Source organism: Protopterus annectens, chromosome 3.part0, assembly GCF_019279795.1.
Source record: "Protopterus annectens isolate FY-2018-M chromosome 3.part0, PAN1.0, whole genome shotgun sequence".
NCBI lineage: Eukaryota > Metazoa > Chordata > Ceratodontiformes > Protopteridae > Protopterus > Protopterus annectens.
In genome coordinates, this window is record NC_056731.1 from 1,891,590,874 (window position 1) to 1,891,608,264 (window position 17,391).

The window sequence follows — 17,391 nt, forward strand, 5'->3', positions numbered from 1 at the left end:
CTTTACTGTCTAAAAGAGCCTCTTGCTGCCTGCACCTTCTGCCATTACTAAAGCGCTAAACTGCTCTGGAAGCCTCTCAAAAAGAGTAGAGGAAGTTCTCTGGTGTCCTGGCCAAATTTCCCCCAATCAGTATGAATGCCACCTCGACTATCCCTTGAAAAGAGGTTACTGGCATAGTGGGACTAACCTGGTCAAAAAAGAGAGAAAACAGCATTCTGTTCTATTATCTTGTATTTTTATTCAAAACTTCAGTTTATCGACTCGTTTCACTTTAATAATGCCTGCATACAGCTCATTATTATGTTTTTCATTAGCATGCAAATTCTTTTGAATCAATATGTCTTGTCCACATCTTTAAAATGATTCTGTTTAACACAACTTATACAAAAGTGATCATGGCCAAGACTTAATACCTGCATTTAGTGCATGAGATTTGAATTTCAGCTGCGCTGTACTTCCCCCACATCTCATGACCATCTTCATCCCTACCATTATTGTTGAAATGTATTCTTTATTTTTCATGTCAGCATTTTTGTTTGACTCCAGTTTTATTGTACACACTCTAGTTTATTTAGTTAATTCTTTCAACTGTGTTCTTGTATTTTACATTCACTCTGCTTTTTGCCACAGCTTTTGATAAGATCAGTCCTGTTGGTCTTAATAGCACTCCACTTCTTTCTTTTACCAGGATCTCCTTTCACAGCATAAAGGGGAAATTGCTTTATCCTTCCCTGAAATCTCATCATTTATGTTCTGAAGGATTACCACCTGAAATCTAAGAGCTCAGAAGACTCCATAGATGTTAAAATTATTTTGAAGTAAGTCAGAAAATCAACCACTGGAAGTCTTATTTGCCTAAGTGGAAGTGATTCTCTTTGCAGTGTTTCCCATAAGGCAAAGTCTACAGGGGTTTTAGCAAAGACTTGTTTATTCCACAGTGAAGGCTGTCACTGTGTGGCTCTCTCAATGTGTCTTCCTCTCTTTTTCCATTCCCCAAGATTAAGCTATTTTAAAGACCACATGACAGTGTCTTACTCTGCCTTGGGTAATGACATTTGTTCTAGAATCTTACTGATCATATTTTCAATCTGTTTTGTTTGGTTCCTTTAAAGTTTCTAACATGGACAGCAGTTATGTTTGTGACTGCCACTTCAGTCATAATGGTATCTGAACTTAAGCCTGCTATGGCTTTGAACCTTGTAAATTCTTTCCATAGACAGAGTTTTACCAACCAATAACCCCTGCTTGTGTTAAATTATATCAGACATTGCTGTTAATCAATAAATTCAGTTTCCACCTTATTACTGTCATCCTCACAATTCAGGCAAGAGGGTTTTGTATGCTGTGAACCCTCATAGACGATTATGAGCCTAGAACAAAACATTTTGGATAGATTCAGGTCTGTTTTCTTTGTTCATTATAGGCCGAATATGCCATTTTCCTAAGCAGTCAGTTAATGTCTGCTCTTTTAGAGGAGTCATCACTTCTGGCGTTTGTAACTTGGGCCAGTGGTTGCACCTTTAAGAAACATTGGTCATTAGATGTACATTCTAAAGCTAGATGAGGTTTTGCTGCTGCAGTGGTTTGGGGCTTCTTTTTAAAGGCAATGAATAGCTATGGAGGATTAAGGGAAAAATACTGTACTATAGCTAGACAAACTACAGCAGTCAATTTTTTATTTCCTTTCTGTCTTTGGTTAACAGCCTCTCCCATTTGTTGATTTCCCATGTTTTTGTTAATTGGTCTGTCTGGGGGAGTGATGTGACCATCAACTGTGAGTTTAGAAGTCGTCTGGCTGCTGTATCTCCTTGAAAACTCCGCAGGCTTTTCATCATTATGTTAGCTGGTGATTAAATTACTTTCTTGCAAGATCCTTTTAAGAAGTGGAATGTTTCCTCCCTGCTAGAGATCTGTGTATAATTCACTGGGAAGCTGATATAACAGAATGCTAAACTGATTGCTAGAAATCTCTGGTGTTCAGTGTGTGCATGCTCTGATTTTGTTTGTACTGTAGTAGTGTTTCCAGTTATTTGGCTTATAAATTCTGGCTTGTATAAGGGCTTGGCTGCTCCTGTTTGTGCCTTCTACTATATGCTACCTTTAGGATGCAGAGGGTGTTACCCTTTCACAAGCAACCCTTGTTTAGGCACTAGCCCAAAAGTAGTCTGACATCCATATTTTAAGCCTGACAAAGTATGTTTTGCCTAGCCACAGCTGAAGCGCATGCTGTAAATGCAGAAGTGAAACTGGTTCAAATAGTATCCTGGGCCAGTTTTATGCACCAGTGGCCCACCCCCTCTCAGCTCTTCAAGTTAAGAGCACAAAAAAAAAAACGCTTCACTGTAATAAGCCAATCGCTATAGTGTAGGCATTAGATCTAGTGCCCCCCCCCAGCTCTTCCATCAGAGAGAAAAAAATGGACATTCCTTTTACTGACACCAACCAGATGGCCATATGCACGACACACCCCAGCCATTCCAGTCCCGTTTCTGTGCTCTATCCCAACCCTCCAATATATTTTATTTAAAAAAAAAAGTACTTTCTTCTTTTGAACTGTAGCAAACTATTTGCTACAAAATGTAGCAAACATTTGCTACAAGTTTATACCTTGCCTGCATGGAGCATTACAGTGCTCAGAACTGTAGCAGTCTACAGTTTATACCACGCATGGAGTGTTAGAGCTTCTCAGGTTTGACCGCAAATGCAATACCATCTTTTATAAGCCAGCATTGCATTAAAAAGAGAGTGGGATCAGCTGATTGCACCCCCGCAACACGTTGAGCCTGGTGCATTTGCCCATCTCACCCCACCCTAACTATGCTACTGCATAAATGTAATAAATACAGCAAGACATACTAGTGTAATATTTTCAGTCACTTTCCACCATAGTCCCAAGCACATAATTTTAACTTCTACCCATGAGGTGTGTGCTTTAATAATCCACAGTGTGCCTTTTTACTTCCACCTACTGTAATCTAATTTTTTTGTGCTTAGGAGCTTAGAATTAACTCTCTATATTTTTGGCTAATTAATTCAGGGTCATAGTGTTTAAGGCACAGCATATCATGTATAGTAGATGTTCTGTTCTTAGTATTGTTTGATGCTTTTTTTATTAATTTGAATTTTTTTGAATGGGTGTGCTGTAATGGGTGGATGCTCATTTTCAGATTTAAGCAGGAAAAATGCAACATATAGTGGTAAAAATAAATGGAAGTTGATAAACAATGAAAATTAAAATGTCCCATTTAGAATGGACTCAAGCTCTTTGAAAATAAAAAAAAAAACAGTTGACATGTTACTTGCATGGTAGAATGTAAAAATTGTTAGGAATTCATCATTTCATCTGTTATGTCAGTGTAAATGCACTGTTGTGATGCATCATAGAGCTAATCTACTTGGTTTCTTTGTAGTGCTAATTAGTTTCTGACTATAACTGACGCAGCTAAACATTACTGTTTTGTTAATATAACTACTAGTAATGCCTTTCTGCCTGTGAAACTTAGTGCCTTGTCTAGCCATGTAGTAAAACAAACTTGTTTACTACTGTAACTTATGTTCCTCAGATTCTGAATCCACCACCATCGCCTGCCACTGATCGATCTTTATATAATACAGAAGCATTCTGTTCTTCAAACAGTCCTTCAACTACTAGATCATACAGGTATGTAAACAGACAACAAAAGTGTTAATGAATATGAAGCATTTTCTACAAAGGATGTACAGGTGGCAGGAATCTAGTCCAGTTGCTTAACATTGCTGTAACTTTGAAAATGTAGTTATTTTTCTTTACTTTAATTCTGAATTTGTACGCACTTGAAGCAATCCTTTTCTTTTTACTTGAGTATTCTGATTTGACCAACAGTCATATTGATCTGTTTTATACTCTGATAGTATTTGCACTGGCTTTGTCCTTGTTCTAATGCAGACTAACACCCCCACCTACACTCTTAACCCAACTATACTACTGCCACTACTAACCACAGTCAGAAATAGGTAGTTGTCTTTACATACTTTAACATCTTGTCTGACAGCTTTGTTACTAATATTATAAATGACAAGAAACTATCTTAACTTGCAACATTTTATATATACTGTTGATAATCAATATCTTATTGTATTAAAGCCAACAACCTGTAGTGTTTACAATTGCTGCAGCTTTGTATCTCTATTCATCATGTACATGATGTGGAGCTTTTCTTCCTGGGTATCTGCTGAAAAAGGACCTGCGTCCAGTCAGAATTTCCCTGTAAACAAATGTAAATAAATAAGTAAATAAAATAAATGATAGAAATAAGGTTTGAAAATATAGTTAAGTTTAAGGAAGATGTGATGTTCTTCAGGTATCACTGTTGCAGTCATCACATTTGGGGTATCCTGCCGGGGGTAAGCCCTCAGTCGGCCCGAATACCAGAGGCTTAGTATTTCTGTTTTGGTTGCTGTTACTCCAGGACTGGCAGGTCATCAGTGGTATAAAATCAGGCAACCAACGCCATTACATCAGTCTTTCTTGCCGAGGAGCCCGAAGCAGAAGCAGTTTGCATGAGTGGCCAGTCAGCCGCTACCTGAGTTTTTGTTTCCGAGTTGAAGTCTTCTAAAGATAAGTACCCCATTGGGGATCCTTTTTTCTTTCTCTAACTAATGTCAGAAAAAGTTAACAATTGTCTCACCTGTGGAAAGCAAATACTACACCAAGACTTCCGTTCATACTGCGTCACCTGTTTAGGCCCAGACCACGACGTCCCTCGCTGTCACTTTTGTGTTTTGTTCAATGCCAGAACTATATGTCGTCGGGCCCTTATTGTAGCTAGATATTTTCTCTCTGTCCTCGAATTCCAATATGGCTTTGGTAAGCCATCCGACTACCAATCTTCCAAAAAATTTTAGGATAAAGACAGAGACAGACCGCACAGGTCCAAAATTGCCGCCGATGCTTCCGTTAAGCTAACAGTCAGTTCTCTGGTCCTCAGTGAGGTGCTTTTGCAGCCTCTGTTGCCCGCTTCTGTGGATTCGCAGGCTACTATCAAGACCCTTTCGGAGTCTGGTATGCCGGGAGACTCTTCTTCGACTAAGGATCCTGCGGTTTTCTCTACATTGGATGGGTCTGGAGCCGCAGAGCAGGCACCAGCTTCCGAGGAAGTACTTCGCACTACTGATACTCGACATAAACCGACGACTTAATTCACGTCTTCAGTTCTTTCTAAAACTACCGAGTTTCTAAGGCCCAAGGTATGAACTACGCCCCAAAAAAACGACGACCCAAGCTCAGGCACCTGCTTCCTTGCCGCAATTTTAAATGCTTAAAATGGCAGAAGACCTTATTATGCTTATTAGGGGAAGCCAGGCTACCACTTCCAAAAGAAAGAGACTTGTCCCCAGTAGTTTTATCTGAACAGGAGTCTGACACTGATGCTTTTGAATATGAAGACATGCAACCCCTCTCTGTTTGAGGATTGTGATGCAGAGGAATCCATTCCTTCTGCCTCTCCACCTGAGGATTTTTCATTTGGTGAAATCCTTCATACTTTAAGGGAGCATTTCCATAGGGAATGTCAGGACTATCCTCAGTCAAAAAAGAGACTCAAGGAAAGGAATTCTTAGATTACCACACCAGAAATCTTTGGCCATTCCTCCTGTCCTGGATGTTGTTGATGTTTTTATAGAATCCAGTTGGACTCCTGACACCCTTCCTCCTGTTCCCAGGAAGCCTGACTGGTACTACAGAGTCCTTGACTCTCACAAATTCCTTTTCAAAAATCCTACTACTGACCCAGAGGTCATCTCTCAAGGACCTAAAGGAATTAAAGCAACCTTAGCTTAAGAATCCCACCCCCTCAGAGAGGGATTCCCGAGCTTTAGACAGATGGGGTAAAAAAGTATACACCTCTGCTAGCCTTGCTATTAGAGCACTAAATTGTCAGTTCCACATGCTGAAATATCAGCAGCATACCATGGAGCTCCTCAAACAAAAATCTTCCTTTCCTGCTTGTTCAGAAAATAAAGAATTACAAGAACTTATGCATTCTGCAAGCTAAGTTACTAAGCACACCTTGCAATGTGGCTTTTATGCCCTAGAAGCATCTTGCAGGGCAGCAGTCACTGATTCTGTCTTTGAAAGGCATGCTTGGCTTAAGGAACAGACCTTGCCAGACCATGTCAAATCAAAATTATTGGATGCACCATTGAACAAAGACGATTTGTTTGGCACCAAGGAAGAAGAGGTCTTAAAAAAGATGGAAGAAAAAGCTAAATCTATGCCGATAGTTAGACTTTTTACAGGTCCAGCCTATGAGGTTCAGTAGGCATTGCCCCTCCAAGCACTGGTCCTTTCCGGCCCACTCCAGGCCATCTCAGCCCAGACCCAAGGGAAGCAGACCCCCCCCCCCCCCGACAGCAGCTCCAGGGAATGCAGAGATCTAAGCAATGGAGTTCCCCCTCTTCAAAAACAGGGAGTGCTAAGCCACCCCCTTATGGTAAGAACTCAAAATGACTTTACACCTCCACCCCTTACCTCTGCCCACCTGCGCGTGCCCCTAGGAGGAAAACTCTCCTTCCATGCAAACAACTGGGCCGCTATTACCAATGACTGATGGGTCCTCAACATAGTGTCCCAGGGATACAAATTTTATTTCCCCACACTGCCAACCGCGAGGGTTCCCAGATCTTCCTTCAAACCAATGGGCAGAGGCCAAAAAGCAAGTCTTTTCTCTGCTCTCCATGAGGACATTACAGCATGTTCCTGCAGACCAGATAGGCCAAGATTTGTATTCCAGACTCTTCCTGGTACCTAGAAAAGAGGGCACCTGGTGCCCAATCCTTGACCTATCCATTCTAAACACCTTTCTTGTGATACCAAAATTCAAAATGCTCACCTTCCAGCAGATTCTTCCTATGCTTTCCAAGGATGCTTGGTTAGCCACCCTAGACCTAAAAGAGGCCTACCTATACATCCCAGTCAGGGAATCTTGCAGGAAATATCTACGTTTCAGGGCAGGAACTATGCATTTTCAGTTCTCTGCGCTTCCCTTTGGCTTATCCACTGCTCCCAGAGTTTTCACAAAATGCCTGGCTCCAGCTGTTGCTTTTTGCAGACAAAGAAATATTCAAATTTACCCCTACTTAGACGATTGCCTGTTTCAGGCAGACAGTCAGGAAAAGCTGTTACAGCACCTGGCCTTTGTAAAGGACCTACTGACCTCCCTGGGGTACACTATCAACGAACAGAAATAAAAAGTAGTACCCACACAAAAAATTGTATTCCTTGGAGCAAGCCTGGACACAGCATTCCCAGATGGCATTCCTTACTCCAGAAAAACAAGCCTACCTGACAGGCTACTTCTCTCAACTAGCCACCAGAACCCAGTTATCTGCAAGGAATATCAGCAAGCTCTAGAGTTCATAGCCTCCTGGATTCTACTCATTCCATATGCCAGATTGCATATGAGGGAAACTACAGTGGTACCTAAAAAGCCTTTGGTGTCAACACTCTCAAGACTTGGAAACTATCATACCAATGATACCTTGTCTAAGGAAAGATTTTCTTTGGTGGGCAGCAGCATGCAACCACAACAAGGGACTTAACTTCTCACAACCCCACGCCGCCCAGACCCTCACCACATATGCATCAGGCTATGCCTGGGGTGCACACCTGGATGGCAGGTGCATTCAGGGCCATTGGAGCCCAAATCAAATACATCTGCACATCAGCCAAAAAAAGATGCTAGCTGTTCAGCATGCCCTGACAGCTTTCAGACCCCTACTCTCCCCTGGGCCTCTACTGATCAAAACAGATGACACCACAGTGATGTGCTACATCAACAAGCAGCGGAGGAGTCACTCTTATGCTCTCTGCAGGCTCACCATGACCCTTTGGCCCACAGCCTCAGCCATGCAATTACACCTGCTAGCACAATTCCTGCCAGGCTCCCTAAACTCTCTGGCAAACAACTTAAGCAGAAACCTGCTAGACCACAGAACCTTCACCCTTGTATCCCAGAAGTGGGGCACCCCAAAGGTGGATCACTTTGCCTCCCACTCCATTCATCAGCTCAGCAAATTCTGCACCAGGGAACCTCACAGCAAGGCCTGAAAAGTGAATGCTGTATCCTTCCAGTGGGTAAACCTCTCTGTCTACGCATTTCCCCTCTACCATTCATTTCAAGCGTACTGCTAAAAATAAGGGAGGAAAAACCGAGGACAATCCTGATTGCCCCAGACTGGCCACACCAGCACTGGTACCCACTGCTGCACAGCCTGTCACCCTTGCCACCATGGCACCTACCTCAGATCCCAACACTCCTAACCCAGAAAAATGGAGAATTCATGTATCCCCAAGTGAAGATCCTCAACCTGGCAGCCTGGCTTATTCCCTGACCTCTCCTCAAGCTGCCAGCCTAAGCAAACAAGTCCTAGATGTTATACATGAGGCCACATACCCCAGCACTAGAAAATCTTATGCTGGCAAGTGGAAAACGTTTTGCACCTGGGTCCAGCTAAGGGATCCGAAACAGCACAGTCCTCCCTTCCTCTCATCATGGATTACCTAGCAGACCTACTACACAGTGGTCTATCCAAACAGTTCCTAAGAGAGGCTAACAACTTGAGGCCACTCAGAAGAGCTCCTACCTCAGCGTGGGACCTTAACTTTGTGTTAGAAAAGCTCAGCCTATCCCCCTTGAACCTGCAGCTTCAGCAGAGTTAAAATTCCTCTCTTGGAAAACAGCCTTGCTTCTGGCCATCACTTCTGCTAGAAGAGTTTCAGAGCTACAAGCACTCATGGCTGTAGAGCCCTTCATCATTTTCCAAGCTGACAGGGTCTCCCTCAGGACTAATCCCTCCTTCATAGCTAAAGTGGTGTCCAGTGTGGCTCTCAACCAATCCATTCATTTGCCCACCTTTTTCCCTAACCCACAAAACAAGGAGGAAAGGATTCTGCACTCTAGATGTGCACAGACAGCTCAGATTCAATTTGGACAGGACTAAATCTTTTAGAAAAACTGACCAAATGCTAGTCCGCTTCGCAGCAAGGGCAGAGGGCAAGGCCATATCCAAACAAGCAATCTCCAAATGGATAACACACTGCATCCATTTCTGCTACAAAACAGCACAGGAAACCACCCCCAAAGGGGGTCAGGACACATTCCACCAGGGCAACCTCCACCTCTGCATCTTTTCTCAGAGGGGTCCCCACCAGGGACATCCTGGAGGCTGCAACATGGCTCTCACCTTCACCAAGCATTACCACCTGCCTATCTTCTCCAAATCCAGGGCAGTCTTTGCCACCACAATCTTGCAGGGCATCCTAGCCAGCCCCCAGTCTTCTTGACTGCCTCCACCCTTTTCAGCTTTGGGAATCGACCCAAATATGATGACTGCAACAGTAAAACACTGAGAACATAGTACAGTTGTGTACACTTACCATAAATGTAGATGTTTGCGTGTATTCACTGTTGCAGTCCTGGTCCCCCCCCCCCCCCCTCCATCCCACTTGTCTCTCTCTCTTTTTCTCTCTCCTTACAGGGAATTTTTGGTATTTACTTTCTACTGGTGGTTTTCTTCCACCATAACTTAGCTCGCTGTTTGGGGGCTTCTGACAATTGGGGCAAGAAAAACTGATGTAATGGTGTCGGCTGCCTGATTTTATACCACTGACGACCTGACGTCAGTCCTGGAGCACAGCAACCGACACAGAAATACTAAGCCTCTGGTATATGGGCTGACTGAGGGCTATCCCTGGCAGGATAACCCAAATGTAATGACTGCAACGGTGAATACACACGAACATCTACATTTACGGAAAAAGTGTACACAACTGTACTTTTTTCATTGTATTGGAATAGCTATGAGTATCCCATGCACTAACACCTATAGCAGTGTTTATATATACACTGTCTTTATCAATGATGAGCTGAAAAAAACAGCTCTATTATGCAAGCTTTATTGACAGTATTTTTCATCTTAGTAAGGCGATGCATTCATCGTTAAGGAGGTTTGTAGATTTGAGTAATTTCAGTAGCTTGAGGGTTAAAGTGGAATGTTCTGATTTTAGAGTTAAGTTTATTGATATTACTGCGTGTAATAATACGATGGTACAACTGAAACCTGTATTCTTGAGAAGTCATCCAGAAATACATCCCAGATGTTAAATTTATAATGTGTTTCATGACCAAATCTGTACAATGTCTAGGCTGACAACTGATGATGATTAATTTGCTACTGAGTTAATATGGCAACAGACTTTACTAAACTTTAAGTAAGATGACTTAATGAGAGCTCATTGTATGACTTCTACACAAAGGAAGTTTCTTTAAATCCTTTTTGTGGTAGTAAATGCTAGTGCACAAAGATTATAAAGGTTAAAGAATTCTTGTAGCTTATTTGTGGAGTGTACATCTAGTCTCTTATACAGTTAATAACAAACTAAAATCCCCTCTGGTATTTGCCCCAATATATAGTCTTCATCAGAATATTTGGTTGAAAGTGCTTTGTTTTCAGTTAGTAAATCTGTTTATGCTGTGCCATATCCGGTGTAGATTTTTGGTTGATTATTTATTGAATTTTGTCCACTTGTTCCATTTCAGCTTGGATAGTGTGATAAAAAAAATACAGCATGGCCAGCAACCACTCAGGAATGTAAATTACAAAAATAAACCCTAAAATGATCCAAATGCTGCCAGGGACATCTTCCTGTGATATTACTAAATTACTAGATTTACAACCAAGTTTATACTGAAAAGGCTGCTCTTTTATTTATATTAACTGCTTTGTGTTACTTGGAAGGGGACATTGTCACACATATGCTATGTACATTCTAAATATATTTGCACATCTCAGAAACTTCACCATCCTGTTATTAATAAATGTTGGCTGTTAAGTTTCTGTACAGATTATGTTGTTGAAAATATAGTGCATCTTGCCAAGAGTGCATTGTGTTTATGCTTGTATGTGGAGAAAAATAAAAAAAAATGTTAAAGGAAGGACTGTGTTCACGTGTAAGTACTAGGCAATCAGTTTGCTGTCTATTGCAAGTTTAGCCAATAACCCAAATTCAACATTTTCCTTCATTCTCAGGAAAGCAATATGAGATGTGCTAAAGAAGAGTTTTAGGCTACTAATCCAGTCATCTGATTTTACTTTGAAGATGGCAAGTGCTACTCTGCTTGATATGTGGTAAAAGTTTTTTCCAAAGCTGAGGAGTATGTTGGGTTATAAATCTATCTCACACTGTTTTGTTTATGTATTGATCAGGGTTTAATTCCCAAAACTTGGCATTTGGTGAACCATTTGTTTTGTAAAGGAATAAGAGGTCAAAGAGAGTAGGATCGTTCATGGCTCAAAAGGCTTGACACAGTTACTCACACAAGTCATAAGAGTTTGAATGCAGAGAGAGGGCTGACAGTCTGTCCTGATAACTAAGATTTTTAAAGTCACTTAATGTCTCCGAGTTCTGTCAAGCTGAGCAATATGTGTAGACTAATACATTCCAAAGGGGCATTAAATTCAGTAATGGGTCTGAGATGCAAGTAAAGGGGGGATGTAAGACATTTTTGTGCCAAGAGGAGATGCTTTGGTAATCAAATGAGCCAGATAGGTTTTCTGAACTGCTATGGAGACATGATGGTCAAAAGATAAAAGAACTCCCGATGAGAGTGCCTTCATCCCTTTCAGCAGTGGAGGGATGTCTCACCTATATGGTGTATGAAAGTGTTGTGTACCAAACTTAAATACGCAAAATTTTTTTTTTATATTTAATATGAGACCATTTGAATTGTACCATCTTGAAGAAATTGAGTCAGTGGAAAACTGAATAACACTCAATTTACAGTCATCTGCAAACCTAGATAGCCATAGGCCTGGCATGTTGACCTGAAGGTATGTGAAATAGATGCCAAACAAGAGAGTGTCCTACACCAAGCCTTGTGCACCATTGGTAACTTTTTTGCTTTCAGAAGTGGCACTTGCTGCTCTTACCACATGGATTCTGTCAGACAACCAGTTAGCTGTCCACCGTACAACATATGGGTTTATATTCAGATTTACAAGCCTGTCAATAATGCTTGCATATGAGTTACATTGTCAAAGGCCTTGGACAGGTCCTGATATTTTGTATGTACAGCATAACTAGTCTCCACTGCTTCAGTGACTTTTTCAAAAAAATTAATGAGGTTAAAGAGGCAAGACCTTCCTTTTGTCAAGCATGATTGACATTTGCAATTCATGTATTAACTTATTACATCCGAGTGACACCTCTAGGTGCATCTGCAGTCAACTCCTGCTGACTGCTTTTGGTGTCAAATATTGCTTGTTCATATTTACATCAGTAATTCCAAAGCCATGCTATGTACAAGATTTTAAAAGATTTCACCTTAAAGCTTCCACAATGGCAAACTTAACATTAATATTTGACCTCTGATTAGTGCAGGTAAGTAGATATTAACTGTTGTTTTTATTAATTTATGTAGATATAATTTTCACATATTTTAAATATCTCAACAACCAAGTAACACAGACAGAATGCCTTAGCCTCATATGAAAGCTCTCAGCTAGATGAATAAAATGCTGCTGACAGTATGTGCGTAACTTGAGTGGTTGCTGAGATATTGTAAGTTTATGAAATATTACAAATGTAATAGTGTGATGTTCATCGTGTTACACTGCTGCAGTCATTACTATTTCTTAGGGACCCAAAGGAGTTAAGGCCTCATCAACCAAGAGTCCAGTTCCCTCTGACAGAGATTTCAGAGCATTAGACAGATGGGGAAAGAAAGTATATACGTCTGTGACTTAAGCAATGAGAGCCTTAAATTGCCAGTTTCACATGCTAAAATATCAGCAATTTCTACTGTCTCAGTGAAAACAAAAAAAAATGCTTCCAGAATCAGATCCTCCTAATTTTAAAGAAATGCAGGATTTATTGCATGCAGCTGAACAAGTGGGAAAGCATACTTTGCAATGTGGTTTTGATTCTCTAGAGGCCTCCTGCAGAGCAGCAGTTACAGGCTCTGTCATTAGAAGACATGGTTGGTTAAAAGAACATACGTTACCAGATCATGTTAAAGCAAAATTATTGGATGCACCTTTGCAGCAGGATGTGTTATTTGGAGTTAAGGCAGAAGAGGTATTAAAGAAAATGGAGGATAAGGCAAAATCTGTGCATACGGTGAAGGATTTTTTTTACAGGTTCAACCTCCTAGATTTAGCAGAAACTGTCTAATGCTCTGGAATCTCTGTCAGAGGGAACTGGATTCTTGGCTGATGAGGCCTTAACTCCTTTGGATCCCTGAGAAATAGTAACGACTACAGCAGTGTATACACTCGAACATCTACATTTACGGTAGGTACAAAACTGTACTTTTACTGTGATTTATAAAATTTAAGACCTAGAACCTAAGGAATACTACCACCATAAAAATAGTTTGTGGTGAAGAGTTTGCCATTTATACTTCTTTCATAACCCCTATTGTTCCAGAGATGTGAACATTTGTTTGAAATGTGAGAACATCATTTGATTATGTCAGAATGCTTGGGCTCTGCCCATTGGAAGTTACAGTGCAAACTTCCTGAGCTCCATTGGAGTGAATGAGTTAAGAATGCTTTGACAGAACATGTCATTGCTAAGCATGGATGTCATAGACACTGCCCTTGTTAGATGTAGTCAGAGAATAACTAGAAGAGGAGATTTAGTTAATGCTGCTTGAGTATACATGGATAACTTTATTAAATACAACCACATTAGGTGCGAATGATTCATTTTTATTAAAACTTATTTTAAAAAGACACAAGCTCATATACAGAGTTCAGTGGAGCTTTAGATGTTGATTTGGAGCTGGTCCAAGTTTTCTCGAGACGCGAGTTTTGTTTAAATATGCTCTTATCCAGCCTCCCCACGACCAAGTCAGTGACCTCCAGAAGAAGCCAGACATCATCTGTGTGGAGGGTTTCTTTGACCCCCCCACCCACCCCACCCTTTCCACTCCCTCTGCAAAACTTAGCCGACCTCTGAAGAGGCAGAGACTTCACACTTAAATAACTGAGTCAGTTACAGATTATTATGAGACCTCTTGTGAAATATCAGGATGAGAAATGGAGTAATGCATTTTTAGTATATATGCAGTTTGTACTGCACTGAGATTTATTGTTAGCTTATCTCCCAGTGTAATGATATGAGTATTTTTTGCACTTTAATGTTGTCAGAACCATGAGACTTTCTGCTGCACAATAGCTGTAGAAAGCAATCGATGACAAATTTTACTTTTATTTTGCATTTGGAGAGAAATACTGAGTATAATTTACATTGCTAATTGTGTGGCTTATTTTTCACATTCCTCTAAAGTTATGAACTATCTTGCCTGAAGGAATTGTTTGTAAAATTTATATGAAAGCATACATTAATGATGTATTTGTTTGGGAATTTAAATGACTTGACTTATTTTCCTGTGTGCTTTTCTCATGAGTCAGAGTTTGCCTTTTCTGCTTGCTTGGTACATCTGCCAAGTCCCCACTACCCAGTAAAAGTTAGATAGCTGTCTCTCTCAGTAGTAAATGTATGGTGTGTTCATTTCTACCTATGATGAAAGTCTTATCTGTATCTTTATTTTACCACTGACGTCACTTTTAGTAATGTGGAGCAAAAGGAACTAATTATGTTTTGGTATTCCTTTCCTAAAATGTGAATGCCTTGTGTAGCTTGCAGACACTTCTTGTATATAAGTTTCATTTATAGTGACTGAGATTCATCCTAAAGCTGTAGTATTATGGTACATTTATGCAGATTCATTTTTGCTGGTGGTGCTTCCTTCTCCCCCACTATCTGCCATGTCATGTGCCTTCGTAATAAGGGTGAAAGGAGATTAGAGTATTCCAGTATTAAACCATCGTCACAACATGGTAGAATTTTTCCATTTGGTCTATCCTTATCACCAACCCCTGTCTACAACATGATTGATGTAATTGTGGTTCTGTAGTCTCTGTTTCATCTATTGTGCTAGAACCTTTGGTCAGTCCTGGTGCTGTAGCTAAGCAGAAGGAATTCCATGTTCTGCAAGCACCAACACACCTTCAGTGAATGAACCACCACCTAAGTTACTCATTCTCACCAAATTCCAGCTGGCTTCTTCAGTGTTCAGGCCCACTGTTTAAAACCTTAAACTCCTGATTCAGTCAGTATTCAATCAGTCTGTGTTATGGAAGCAACATTATGTTTTCTTTGTATATGTACTTTGTGCTGATATTTTTTAATGTTAGTGCAGTGCTATCTGCCATGATTTGTCTTCAACTGTGTATCATTTTACATTTTTTTAAGTTTTCATTGTTTCACTTCTGTTTTAAGTAACTGTGAAGAAGTCTTGTATAGCTGCTTACTAATCTACATGATGTAGATAAATAAGAATGTCACATTTTGTTTAGGAGTGTGCACCTTATTTTAATTGTTTTTTTCTTTCTAGACCCTATATTTTGCGTGGAATTGCACCACCGACAACGCCATGCAGTACAGATATCTGCGACAGTGACTACACTACAAGTCGGTGGAAGAGTAACAAATACTACATTGACTTAAACTCAGACTCCGACCCGTACCCTCCCCCACCTACCCCCCGAAGTCAGTACATGTCTGCAGAAGAAAGCTGTCCTCCTTCTCCTGCCACAGAACGGAGCTATTTTCACCTCTATCCTCCCCCACCATCTCCCTGCACAGACTCTTCATGACCTCAAAAGAAGGAATTTGTGTTAATTTCTGTAAATAGTTTGAAATGTTAACAGAGAAAAAAATATATTTTATGAGTCTGAGTAACAGAAAGAGTATGTCATGGATGAAATGTGAATAAGACTGGGGAGGGGAGGGCTTGTGAAATTTTGTATAGTGGAAAATATTTATATACTTTTTTTAAATTAACTACCACACAGGTGCCATATTGTATCTTTTACAGAACAGTATAACAAATAATTGCTCATTATTTTCAATATCAAATGAGTATGTTTTATCAATTCTCTTTATTTTAACAGATTAACTTAAATGAGGTTCAGTTTTGTAACACCAAACCATGCAGCTGTATGGAGAGATGGTACTAAAGTAGTTCTGGCACAGTTGCTCAACACAAACGTTTGCCATTTCAAGTGGAATTAAGTCAAGTCAGAGAGGATATAAAGTAATATATGTGATAAATTGTTTAACTTGAAAAGGCCTCATACTTTTGTTGTAATTCATTTCATTCTACATGAAAATATTTTTATAAAATACTTTCAGATGTATTGTCTACAAACAAGTTGTCAGTACAGGGCATTTTTTTTTTCATTTCTTAATAAAATGTCTACCACATTCATTTTTTTTTTAAATAAGAAACAACTTTATTAAATTATCACTTATGACAGGCAGTCAAACATTTATATAAATGAAAACAAATCATATTGACATATTTTCATTTGCCGACAGTATACATCACTTAAAATCTATCCAGTCATTGTCACACTTAAAATCTGTCCAGTCATGGTCAGTGAAACATTACAAAGCTCATTCAGTTCCTGCCTTCCCTTAAACCTCATTCCTCCTCCAAAACATTATTCTGCATGCATTGTTCCCGCAATTCCCATTTTTATGCAATTTGTTCTTATTCTTTTCTAAAGATTCCACTTTCAGTTGTTTTATCTGTGTTACTACATTCACTGTTTCTAGTACAATTGGTTTAGATTTTGATTTTCATTTTCTAGTAATTTTTTTTTTGGCAGCCATGAGAATTAAACTTAGCAAGGCCTTACTATGTCTAGGCAATTCCAGTTTTTATTGCAGCTCAAAAAAAAAAATTCCTTAGTTGCACTTATTTGCTCACCTAGTATTTCTGTTAGATTAGTCTACAGGGAATTTTTAAAGTCTGCTAACTCATTGCACTCCCAAAAAATATGTTCCCAATTACCTCTTTCTTCAGTATCACATTTACATCTTTTACAATCTACTCGAGAAAAAAATTCTTTGGAGTCTGCTTGGTGGGTATAAAAGTACCAATGTAAACACTTCCAAGCAAAGGTCCTAAATCTTATAAACTTTGTTGTGTATTTGGGAGCTGTACGTATATCCTCCCATTGCTTACCAGATTCGCTGTTGTTCCACCTGCTGACTTAGTCAACTCATATTGTTTAAAATGAGGGTACTTTAAAACAGAATGTTTGCAAGAGGAATGTTTAACCTCCATCACTTGCTGCATTTTGTTTTAGTTAGACTTGTCTTTCTTGTATTAATTCAACACAACAAACAGCATAATTCAAGTAAAACCTCAACCGTTTGTGTCTTAAGTCCAAAATGTCTTGTAAACCCAGTAGTAAATCAAAACAAGGATATTTGTAATTGATATTGTTTTTTCACCATTTGCTTGTTCTTGAAATATTTCACATTTTTCAATAGTC

At 39.8% G+C, this 17,391-nt stretch overlaps 1 protein-coding gene across 1 annotated transcript in view; it reads left to right on the plus strand.

Moving 5' to 3' along the window:
• Positions 1-16,312, plus strand: part of LRP5 (LDL receptor related protein 5) — a 1,224,287-nt gene extending 1,207,975 nt beyond the window's left edge. The window contains exons 21-22 of the mRNA XM_044065976.1: positions 3,564-3,661; positions 15,441-16,312. Of these exons, the coding sequence (XP_043921911.1) occupies positions 3,564-3,661; positions 15,441-15,702 (360 nt within the window). The 3' untranslated portion in view covers positions 15,703-16,312. The remainder of the gene's footprint in view (positions 1-3,563; positions 3,662-15,440) is intronic.
• Positions 16,313-17,391: the final 1,079 nt, after the last annotated feature.